Source organism: Mugil cephalus, chromosome 3 (genome assembly GCF_022458985.1).
Source record: "Mugil cephalus isolate CIBA_MC_2020 chromosome 3, CIBA_Mcephalus_1.1, whole genome shotgun sequence".
Taxonomy (NCBI): Eukaryota; Metazoa; Chordata; class Actinopteri; order Mugiliformes; family Mugilidae; genus Mugil; species Mugil cephalus.
Window position 1 is genome coordinate 22,357,144 of NC_061772.1, and position 12,143 is coordinate 22,369,286.

Sequence of the window (12,143 nt, forward strand, 5' to 3'; positions counted from 1 at the left end):
ATAGATAGATAGATAGATAGATAGATAGATAGATAGATAGATAGATAGATAGATAGATAGATAGATAGATAGATAGATAGATAGATAAGTCCGGTATTGAATACAATAAATTACAATTACTGAGGTAATAAAATACAATAGAATAAGACGGGATGTACAGTACAAAGCTGGAATTCTTAAAAATAGAACGATACACATTATTATGCTGCTTATATGAAGGTTCCTTTGGCCATATAATGTGTAAAGTTTAAAAAGTCTTGATCAGTGAAGCTCTAATCATCCATTTAAAGACCAGAGACAACACGCCATGTTGAAACAGTGGGTTTGTCCATGGAGTCCTCCCTTCAGTGGTGTATTTAGGCTTAGCAGTGTGGACCCCAGCCCATAATCCTCCTGTAGACACACCTGCAGAGGAGAGTATAAAGACTCTGGCCTGAACTGAGTCAGACATCAAGCTTCAAGGAGTCTCTCCACAGAAAGCTGTTCACAGAAGCTCCACAGCCTCCACACTGACCCTGAAGATGACTCCCTCTACCAGCCTGCTACTGCTGCTCCTGCTCGGCCTCTCTCAGGCACAGCCTCTCCAGGAGGAAGGAGACCAAGAAGAAGTCCCAAACACTGTGGACATCACCACTGGGATTCTGACCTCCAACAATAACACAGATGAGATCCTCCTGGAAGGAGACCTGCTGGCTCCCAGAACCAGAAACGCCATGACGTGTTGGGCCCAAAGCTGCCTGTGGAAGAAAGGCTCCAATGGCTTGGTGACGATCCCCTACACTGTGAGCCGTGAGTTCAGCGGCTCTGAGAGGCAGACGATCGAATATGCCTTGAGGTCCTTCCACAGCAGCACCTGCATCCGCTTCGTCCCCTATCAGAACCAGTACGACTTCATCAGCATTGAGAACAAAGGAGGATGCTTCTCAGCTCTGGGCAAACAGGGGGGCAGACAGGTGCTCTCTCTCAACAGGCAGGGCTGCCTCCTCCACGGCATCATCCAGCACGAGACCAACCACGCTCTGGGCTTCCAGCACGAGCAGACCAGGAGTGACCGCGACTACTATGTCAGGATCAACTGGCAGAACATCAACCCGCAGATGGCCTACAACTTCCACAAACAGGCCACCAACAACCTCAACACTCCCTACGACTACTCCTCCATCATGCACTATGGAAGAACAGCCTTCTCCATCCAGTACGGAAGGGACTCCATCACCCCCATCCCCAACCCCAACGTCCAGATTGGACAGAGGCAGGGGATGTCCTACTGGGACATCCAGAGGGTCAACCTGCTCTATCGTTGCTAAATATAGTGTTGATGAAATTCAAATCAATCACACTTTTTCAGATTTTAATCAGATCCTACAAAAAAAAGTGGATATGATAATGTAGATCATAGATAATTCTTCTTCTTCACTTGGTTCAGATGTTCAGATCACACAACAATTAGAACTCCATATCTAAAACATATTTAATAAATCTAATGCAACAGATGATATCTGTCTGTTTGTGTTTCTTTCACTGTGTACCCGTGAACATTTTACTTTTACACACCTTGGAACAAACATGAAATCACTGAACAAGGTGACTCAAAATAAACATGAGATGACACTACAACCATTATCTTATATGACACATAACTAGGGGTGTATACCGAGTACCGGTATTGTTTGGTACCAGTCAAACGATACTGTTACCGGTACTTTTTGAACACCAGGACGAGAGGGTTGTTTGGAAGAATTTGTTGGTAAAAACAAAGTTAGTTACACCCTTGAGATGTCCCAGTCTTCACTCTAATTCATCCCAAATGTGTTCTTTTAGGTTGAAGTCGGTACTCTGTGCAGGCCAGTCAAGTTCTTCCTCACCAAATTCCCTCATCCATGTTTTTATGGACCTTTCCATCAAACTTTACACTTGGCACTGTGCAGTCAGACAAGTACCGTCCTCCTGGTAACCACAAAACCCAGACTGGTCCATCAAATTGCCAGATGGAGAAGTGTGATTCGTCACTCCAGAGAACATCTCCACTGTTCTAGTGTCCGGTCGCAGAATACTTTACACCACTGCATCCGACGCTTTGCATTACACTTGGGGATATATGGCTGCTTATCCATGGAAACCCATTTCATGAAGCTCTATGTGCACTGTTCTTAAGCTAATCTGAAGATCATATGAAGTTTGGAGGTCTGTAGCGACTGTCTCTGCAGAAAGTTGGCGACCTTTGCACACTATGAGCCTCAGCATCCGCTGTCATTTTACGTGGCCTGACACTTCATGCTCAAGTTGCTGTCATTCCCAGTTGTTCCACTTTGTTATAATACCACTGACCGTTGACTGTGGAATATTTAGTAGCAAGGACATTTCACGACTTGACTTGTTACACATGTGGCATCCTATCACAGTACCATGCTGGAATTCACTGAGCTCCTGACAGTGACTTATTCTTTAATAAATGTTTGTAGAAGCAGTCTGCCATGCTTAGGTGATTTTATTCATCTGCAAGATCACGGAAGTGATTGGAGCATCTGAATCCAGTTATTTGGATGGGTAAGGCAATGCTTTTGGCAATATAGTGTTTTTTTTATCCCTATTTCAATTTAACACAAAATAACACAAACAAATAAATGTCTATTCAACATTTTTATTTCATCAATAGTATTTTTATTGAGGTACATGAAAGGTAACAAAACTAAATACTGAGGTCAGTTGTGGCACAATAGAAAACAATAGGATAAATAATAAATCTTACAGGATCAATAAACTAAGGAATCTCAAATAAACTCACACAATCATAAGAAAGAATAAGAACAGCAGTGCAGTGGGTATTAATAAATATATGTGTACAATTATTGCACATGATGAAAAGATGTTGCAGATAAGAAGGCTATTGCACATGAAACAGAGTTCTTGCACGTTGAACAACCCAGACACAGTCACACACACACAAACACCGCCGTAGTTATTGTACGGCGGTGTTTGTGTGTGTGTGACTGTGTCTGGGAAGACGTTGTTTCTGAGTCTGTCAGTTCTTGACCTGAAGCCGCTCGGCCTTTGTTTTCCTGAGGGGAGGGTGCGTAAGCTGTCCGTGAGCGAGGTGGGAAGAGTCTTTAATGATGCCAGCTGCCCTTTTCCTGCATCTGCTATCTTAGATATCGTCCTCCACTGCAGGAAAGCTGCAGCCGATGTGCAGACTACACTACACGTTGCAAAGGCTCTCTGTCTGCAACCAGTCAGTTTCCGTACTTTGAACACAGTGACACATGATGTGATGTCTACCACACATCTGTAGAAATATACAAGGACTGCAGTAGCCAGAATAACCAGACCAGCCTTCTCCATCACCTGGACATCAACATCATCTGGTACTACTGAGCCAAGCTTAAATCCTAAACATAAACATTTTCCCTGAATAGTAAATAGTTTTGTGGAAAGTACTTTTTCCAAATATTGAAAAAAAAAAACATACGTCATTGATTGTGTAACTTGTGGAGAAGAAACAAACTCTCTTCTCTTCAGTGTCTCCCATCAATCCCCTATCTCCACTTGGTTATTCATGGGGGGTTCCTCAGAGGTCTCTATCAGCCACCTGCTACCTTAATATGCTGCTCTACCACCAGAGTCTAGACTTCGTCGGGGTTTCCTGTCCATATCTTCTTTGATAGTCGAGGGCTAAGCTCCACGGTGCCGTCCCTCATTGGAGTCTTGTGATTTCACTTTACTGATCTGAATCTCTCAAAGCTTCAAACATCCTTTAATCTGCATTTTAACACCTTAGGCTAAACTGGCTCGACAGGCAGCTTCGTCTCAATTTATCTAATTCCTAATTAGCTCCTATTAGCCACTAACCAGCAGGTGCTCCTGCATTGATTATGTCTTCGTACTGATTCACATGATGTCTTTAACACGAAGCTGTGCATGTAAGATCACCCACTTCCAGTCACTTTAAACTCTCAGTGATGGTGACTAAAGACGGATCCTATTATTTGTGGATTCACTACGTCTGTGTTTCTCGACCTTTTACGGACAGCAATGCAAGATCTTTTAGGTCACAAATTTCTCACGAGCCCTGAGCTCAGTAATTTGCTACATTCTCATGTGAATGGGACCGCAACATACTTTAGTGTCATATTTTTAATAGCACTGACAGACGGAAATGCATCCAGTGGTCATTTATCAATATATCGGTTTCAAACACATCAAACAAAGATTTGTGACTCTCAGTCCTACATGAGACCCAAGTACTATTCAGCCGTAGGATTATGACCACTAAACCTCCTAAACAGGGAGTATATGTTAGAAATAGGAATTTTGTGTGGCAGAACAAATTAAACTTCTATTGTATAGGAATATATGTTGGTGGGATATATTAGGCAGCAAGTGGACATTTTTTGACTAAATGGACAAGTGGAAGGATTTGAGCGACTTTGACAGGGGCCAAATGGTGATAGCTAGACAACTGGGTAAGAGCATCTCCTGCAGCTCTTGTGGGATGTTTCTCGTCTGAGTGTTTATCAAAAGTGGCCCAAGGAAAGAAAAGTGCTACACAAGTGACCAAGTCAGAGCTTTTTTTATGCAAAACAGAAGCAAAGGGTGGCCTGTGGAGTCCAATTTAACAGACTAGAACCACTGCAGCTCAAATTGCTAAAGAAGTTCATGCTGGTTGTGATGGAAAAGTGTACGAAAAGTGTACCTTTTCCAGTAACTGCTTGTGTATGATTATAGAAATAGCTAGAAAGTAGTTGAATATATAATATGAAGTAGCTCCATGGTAAATATACAGTATCTGTGAACAATCTCACTTATCCAGGCCACGGTTGCATAAACTGCTCCAAATAGATAAATAAATAATAAAAAATAAAAAAAATAAAATCACACGAGGGTCCTTAGAGAACCACTAATCTGAGAGAGAGAGAAAAAACAAACAGAGCCACATCAGATTAATCTTCTAATTGCAGTTTAGTATCTGGCTGTCATATAAAAAAAAACTCCCCACCAGTCATTTATAATCGGTTTCTGTCTAAGTTTGTGGCTTAGGAGGAGTTCTCTTCCCCTTATTGCTGTTTATAATCACAAGATAGCATTGAATTTAAGCATTTAAACATTTATTTAACATGCAGTATTTTTTCATTTATGGGTCATCTTGCAAGCTCCTTGTTCAACTCTGGGTTCATCAGGATTTATCTGTATACTTCCAGGCTGTGTTATTAACATGCATCCTTGGTTATACAATCACATATGCCTATCTGCAAGTATGTGCGTTCACACCTGGATTAAGATGCACCCCAGGCCTTCACAGGAGATCCAATCTCAGTCTGTTTTTCAGATAACTTATTTTCTACGTGACTGCAGAAGTGTCTTCCTCCTGGGCATGGAGCACAGCTGAATATTAAAATCTATTCAAAGGGTTTGTTTAAGGCCAATATTTAGGCACTTGCACTTAACCCGCTCGTAAATGAAGTTTTAAAGGCAAGTCTAGATCCCAAATATCCCATGTATACCAAATAAGTTGGGCTGAATGTTGATGAAATTTACATAAAATGAAACTCAAGTCTCAAGACGTGATTCAGAAAAAGACTTCGGGAACAAACAGGGTGTTTTCTTGATTGGAGAAAGTGAGTGCGAAAGAATTTAAATCACTTATCAAAGAAGAAAATTGTGTGTTGGAGTATTTCTTCCTCTGTAAACATTGATTTAAAGAGAGAGAGAGAGAAGGGGATCGGGCTGCTACTGTGAAAAGGAAATGATGATTTTAAAAGCTTTAGGGTCATTTTTAGGGGATATTGTACTTTTCACACCATTATCTAAGAGCTACAGTAGCTTTTCAGTTAAAGATTAGACATCAAAAAGAGCAGGGTTTGTCTGGCAGCTAGATAGTGAGGCTTTAAAATGCAGTGTTCATCATCCTTTAAATCCATCCGTAAAGGATTCTGGTGTCAAAGATATCAAAGAATGCAAACAAGATGCTTATTTACTGTCAGCAATTAATAAAATAATTATAAAGATCCTGGTCTGGGGCGCAGCACAAACTGAAGAGAAATACAAATAAGAAGCTCTAACAGTGTGAGACCAGATATACGTCTGTAACTTCAGCGAATATTACCAATCTGTTTCTTACATTAATTGTGTTCAATTTACTTCCTCTTATTTTATTTACTCCATCTGAGCTGACCTGATTAGTTCTTAGAAATCAGTTTGTTTGTTTGTTTGTTTTTTCCACCCCAAAATGTCAACGCTATGTCAAGTTCTCCACGTGGCGTTGACCTTTACAAGACCTGCAGGACTTCAGCCTGATTAAAGCAAAGGATGAAAATACTACAGTAGAAAATTGAACGAGCAGACACACAGCCTCCCCTGCCTTGTCTTTTTAGTTTAGATAGATAATTTTTCTGACAATACATCGGCCTTCGAACACTCCATTAAGAGCCCAAGATCATGCATTAATTCAACGGTTAAACACACGAGGCACAGCATGACCAAATATTAAAATAAAAGTAGTCCTCTATTAAATTAAATTAAATTAAATTAAATTAAATTAAATTAAATTAAATTAAATTAAATTAAATTAAATTAAATTAAATTTTATCATGTTTCAAGGCACTTTTCAAAATCTGTCCTGAAACCTCCAGAGCAGCAGGAAGGCATGTGTGACAAGAAAAAACTCCCTTTTAAAAGGAAGAAACCTTGAGCAGAACTCATATGAAGGGACCCATCTGCACAGGACCGAACAGGAAGAGAAAAAAAAATGCTTTCTGTGTCTGATATAATATTATTATTTGGAGAGTTTTAGTCCAGTGGTTCCCAAACTGGTGTCAGATCTGACTATGAAATATTAGAAGATATGTCTGCAGATATGGGATGTTGGATAAATTGTGGAGTACACAGTATACAGTAAGACTAAAGAGACTAAAAGAAACCGAATAAATGGATGATACACCCTGCTAATTCCATTCGTATAGTAATTTATCTTTGTAATATGCTGGGTTAATCACCACTCTCTTGCAGCAAAGAGCCAAGTGAAAACAAATGATGACAGTAAATTTTACACGATGCACCCAATCCAGCCAGTTGACTTTGTTACTTCAGTTGCATTCAGTTCGGACACTATACTCACCAACAGGGAGATAAATCTAAGATCTGACAACCACACTGAAACAATTAATTCACCCTTCACTCACCCTGACATTCAGTCTCTAAATAAATAAATAAATAAAGGGTCAAAAGCTCCAGAACAAGCTCCCATTGATGTTACAACGAAGAGGCATAGGTGTATCTAGCCCATCCCCAAACTTTGTTCCAGCACTACTAAAAATAAGATATCATTTTAATATAATAATAATATATATATTTTTAATATAGTGCAGGGTCACAATCAGCCACTGCCCAAAGTTTATATTGGAGCTGTTTTTAAGCTTTTGGTAGGCATATTTGTTGATGTTAAAGCCAACGTTAGGGTGACCAGGCATCCTCTTTTTCATGGACATGTCCTCTTTTCCACCTAAAAATGTGTCAAACTCGAGCTTTGAAACTATTTTGTTTGTTTACTTGGCTAAGAAGGACCGTGGGCCAAAGAAAGTCAAGCAGCACCTATAGCTATGACGTCCATTGAGAAGGAGGTGATTGAGAAAGTCAAGCAGCAAGTGACAGTGTGTTCAGTCCAAAAGCAGAGGCAAAGGATACAATGGCACTTTGGAGGGGCGCTCCTAAAGCCACTAAAATCGGCCCCGGCAAGAGGTTTACAAAAAAATCAACGGTTTGTCATTTAAAAAAAATAAATAAATAAATAAGAAGAAGAAGAAGAAGAAGAAGAAGAAGAAGAAGAAGAAGAAGAAGCATTTAACTATATCTTTCACAGGTGTGTAGAATCAAAATAATCGAGCCAGAGACATCTGTGTGGCAATTAGTAGAACAGTAGAAGTTTAATTTGTTCTGGCGCACAAAATTATTATATAATTACACATGCTGTGGTTAAAGAAGCAGATTTAGAAGATTTTGAAATTGCTCCCAGATTAGATTTGATTTTTAATAAAAAAAAAACACAAACAACTCTTTCAAAATCAGTAACTTAGATGAGCTTTGTGTTTATTCTTGTGTTAAATTCCATTAAGTGAATCCACATCAGTGTAATAGTACAACGTTATAATTCTGTGCTTTTTCAATTGAAGTGCTATTAAAGCAGAGCCGATGCTGTGTTATGAAAGTAAGATATAAAAGTAAATTTACGATGAGGAAACAAACCATTGATGGCGACACTCTGATATTATTGGCTCAGGGGAAGGAAAGAATCTGTCAAATTTACCAGCTGTCATTGTTGCTGCTGACTCTATTATTTCTCCCCACTGCCACTCTCTGGAGACCAGATTAGGTAAATCGCATGCGAATGTCCGGGTCGCTCAGAGGTCCGTACTTCATGCGTGTGAAATGTGGCCCTTGTGCACCTGTGGGCCGGCCCAGCTCTCAGCTCAGAGATGACACAAACACAAAGCGGTGCATCCGTCAGAGGAGACGCCGCCACTGATCTACTTTTACTTCCTGGGGACTCACATCAACCTCACTCACACTCGCCTAAACCTGACCTTAAACTGTTAAACACATTTATACACACACACACACACACACACACACACACACACAGACATACAATGACTAATACTTAAATTCACACTTAATGCTCTGAATTTGACTGGTGTGAGAAGGTGAATTATTCATCTGAGGAAAGTGTCAAAGCCAGCGGCTGATTAAATGTCTTGAATAATGATAAAAGCTCAGAAAACACACACACAAAGCCAATTTACATAACGGTGTCTTCCACAAAAGCATAGAAGGGGGGAAAACAGTGTGTAATTTCAAGGTTTCACACCTTCCTCTCCTCATTTTGTGCGACTTGGAATTAATTTATTCAAAAAATGGAAAAAGAAGACTAACACCCTATCGAAGCATTATTCGTCATTATTGGGTAACAAAGCATGTGCAATATTATTGCATGAAATACAGAATTATCCAGTGGGATAAGTGCATTGAAGAATGAATGAATGAATGAAGAAAGGCAGCAGTGATTCATGTGATGACTTCAGATGGAAGCTGGTGAGTTTTTATTTCTTCTTAGCAGAGATTTGTTGAATTCGAGCTTTATTTGAGGGAATATTGACTGCAGAAAAACATCAGTCAGTTATTAGATTTGTGTGAGAAGACTTTTGGGAAAGTAAGCTCAGTGAAGAGTAGAAAATGTTAGAAACTGGTCCCCCTGCGTTCTGCTCAGTTTAACATCTTAACATTTTCTATTCCGTTCAGCTCTATCCACGGGGCATCACTCGTCGTATAAAAGCAGAGCCTTGTTTGTGATACGGACGCTTAGCCTGGGTTCACATGAGACTTGGGTGCACGTGCACTTCTGCTTCACCTTTCATTCAGCAAGGCCGACACGCATGTGTACGGGCTGTGCATGCAGCCACTGTGCCCTGGTGGGTTACACTGGGAAGATTTCAGTGCCGAGCACCAAAATCCATTATGAAGTCTGTTTGTCACGCGTCACTGAAAGTTTAATCCATCAGCTTCAGTCTGCACGTCATTCAACAGTTAGACTCCTCGGAGGCAGACGCATCTCTGCTTTTATTATTCACTCACTTGCCAGTTCATTAGGTACACGAGTGGGAAAAAAAGGTGCTCTCTCATATAACAGTCCTGTACTAAAGTATAGTTAAATGAAGGTTATGGTGCAAAAATTAAGTGAATGAGCTGTTTATTCGACTATGTTTTCATGTTGGAGACTGTGGTTGGTTGGGACACAGGTTCTTACAGTTTTAGAAATCCCATTTAATTCAGTTCAACAGTACATAAACTGCAACCTCCAAAAAGATCATACAGTTAAATTAACACTGAACATTGGGTCTGTGGTAATGTTAAACTGGAATTACTTAAATACAAAAATGTTCCTGTTATTAAGCCTAGCCCACTGACTAAATAAAATAAACATATGTCAGTACAACACAATACAGTCACAATAGCACAACAAACCACAGCCTCCTAAACCAAAAACAAATAACCTTCTTAAAGATACCATGATGTGCGGGACTTTAGAATAACTTCGTTTTCACTGATGTACCCAATGAACTGGCAGGTGAGTGTTGTATTAACTCTTATTCAGTTCAGCCAATCACAACCTGTTAACACCTGCAAATCTGAGCTTTTTTGGGACGAACCGTTTTTATTCATGAAGACAACAGACTCATGTGGCAACTTCAATTTATTTTATTTTTTTATTGTTACGCGACGTAGATACAGCTCTTTATTTTTACAGCAATAGCATTCGATTCATTATGGTGTCTTTGTTTTTTTCTTACGTCCTAATAACTGACTTTGACACTCCGGAGACAATAACCTGTTTTCGAAACATGATTTCCAACATTCCTCGCTTCAGAAAATGATGATATGAATTCCTATGATTACACGTATCGTACACTGGTTATTTTATTTCGTATGAAAGTCACAGACTGATGTAGAAAGCGTTTAGCCACGGTTCACCAGTTCAGTAATAACGCGAGCACACCAACGGTCAATGTCGTGCGCAATTACGCACGGGCTGTGGAACAGAAATGCCTCACATAAAACATGCCTCACATAAGCTGTGCCACGTTCATCTCATGTGTAACACGTTTACATTAAGTTTCTACTTGTGTGCGCCCTAAACAGTCGATGGTTGTAGCATAAGGGAAATTAGCGACGTTACACCGATGAAAGTGAGACATTTTTTTTTACGTGCAGAATCTAGTGACCATGTTGCTTGTCTGTCTTTCTGAAAGATCTCCTCTCTGGATGGTTTTATGTCGTTTCGTGCGTCTTGGTTGTTTTTTTTTTTTTTTTTTTGTCCATGTATTTCGCGCTCTGACACAAAATTGTCCAAGTTCTACAAACACTATCCTCTGTGTATCAGACCTCTCAGTTTGTCCCTGAACTCTTTCCTCATGAGGCAGTAAATGATTGGGTTCAGGCAGCTGTTAGTGTGCGCCAGACACACGGTCAGCGGGAACACGTATGTGTGGACAATGTAATAAGCTCTGTCCCAGTTCGCAGCGTTCAGTTTGACCAACACGCTCCAAAAGGTGATGGCGTGGTTTGGCATCCAGCAAAGGAAGAATGACAATACGACGATGGTGACAGATTTTGTGACTTGGGATCTCCGTTTGGGGTTGCTGGTTTTCATACTCCGGTTGTGGATGAAACGCAACAGCATTATGTAGCTGAAGGACACGATGGACATTGGCAGGACGAACCCCACAGTTATTTTCTGTATGTGATAAACTGCTAACCAATACTGGCCACCGGGAAACCTCAGCAAACAGAGCTTTTCTCCGGTTACGTTGGTGACAGTTGAGAAAATCGACGTCGGCGCAGTCGCTAGAGTTGCCAGTGTCCAAATGATTGCGCAGATCCATTTGGCGGAACATGACTTCTGGACAGTTCTGTTCTTCAGAGCAGAGGCGACTGACCAGTAGCGGGTCACGCTCATGGCAGTGAGGAAAAACACGCTGGCGTACATGTTCATGACTGTGACAGAAAGGATGATTTTGCACATGGCGTCTCCAAACGGCCAGCTGAAGTCAAGCGCCGTGTCCACGGCCCAGAAGGGCAGAGTAAGGACAAACTGCAGGTCCGTCACGGCCAAGTTGAGCACAAAGAAGTTCACCCTGGACTTCCTCCTCTCTTGTTTGACCCTAATGAAGAAGAGGACAAGTAGGTTTCCAATCAGACCCGCAGCGCAGACAACAGAATAAACGAGACAAATGAGAAATCTCAGTATCGGGCTCCCATCGGCTGTCACGTCGATGTCTTCCAGGTTGCTGAAGAAGTCCTGCTCCATCAGTGACCTGTTCACACAAACGCTCTCGTTTTCTTCATTCATGGTGTCAGCAGCTCGCAGACTCTTCACAATAACCCGGGTGCCAGCGTACTCTTTATATTGGAGCAAGATAAAAAATCCTTCATGTCCAAACGCAGCAGGGTCTCACCGCGCAATCCCATCCCAACTCTTCTGTGTGTCAACACCCCTCCCTCCTGTCACCTCCCCTCCTCTCTTCACCAGTACGCAAAAATGATCTGGCATCATTGCGCTGAAGAAAGAAAAAACGCTTTACCCTCCGCCCCTCATT

General features: G+C 41.0%; 2 protein-coding genes across 2 annotated transcripts; one reads left to right on the forward strand and one right to left on the reverse strand.

The window, feature by feature from the left end:
* The first annotated feature begins 446 nt into the window (after positions 1–446).
* Positions 447–1,496, forward strand: LOC125005726 (high choriolytic enzyme 1-like). Its single transcript, XM_047581267.1, has one exon. It carries the CDS (start codon positions 522–524, stop codon positions 1,305–1,307), a length of 786 nt encoding a protein of 261 aa, XP_047437223.1. The 5' UTR covers positions 447–521; the 3' UTR covers positions 1,308–1,496.
* Positions 1,497–10,229: 8,733 nt separating this feature from the next.
* rxfp3.3a1 (relaxin family peptide receptor 3.3a1) lies at positions 10,230–12,009 on the reverse strand. The gene has a single exon (XM_047580925.1). It carries the CDS (start codon positions 11,894–11,896, stop codon positions 10,910–10,912), a length of 987 nt encoding a protein of 328 aa, XP_047436881.1. The 5' UTR covers positions 11,897–12,009; the 3' UTR covers positions 10,230–10,909.
* Positions 12,010–12,143: the final 134 nt, after the last annotated feature.

Bases quoted from the DNA above. Each gene is read 5' to 3' on its own strand.
- LOC125005726 (XM_047581267.1), top strand. From the start codon at position 522: ATGACTCCCTCTACCAGCCTGCTACTGCTGCTCCTGCTCGGCCTCTCT.
- rxfp3.3a1 (XM_047580925.1), bottom strand. From the start codon at position 11,896: ATGAATGAAGAAAACGAGAGCGTTTGTGTGAACAGGTCACTGATGGAG.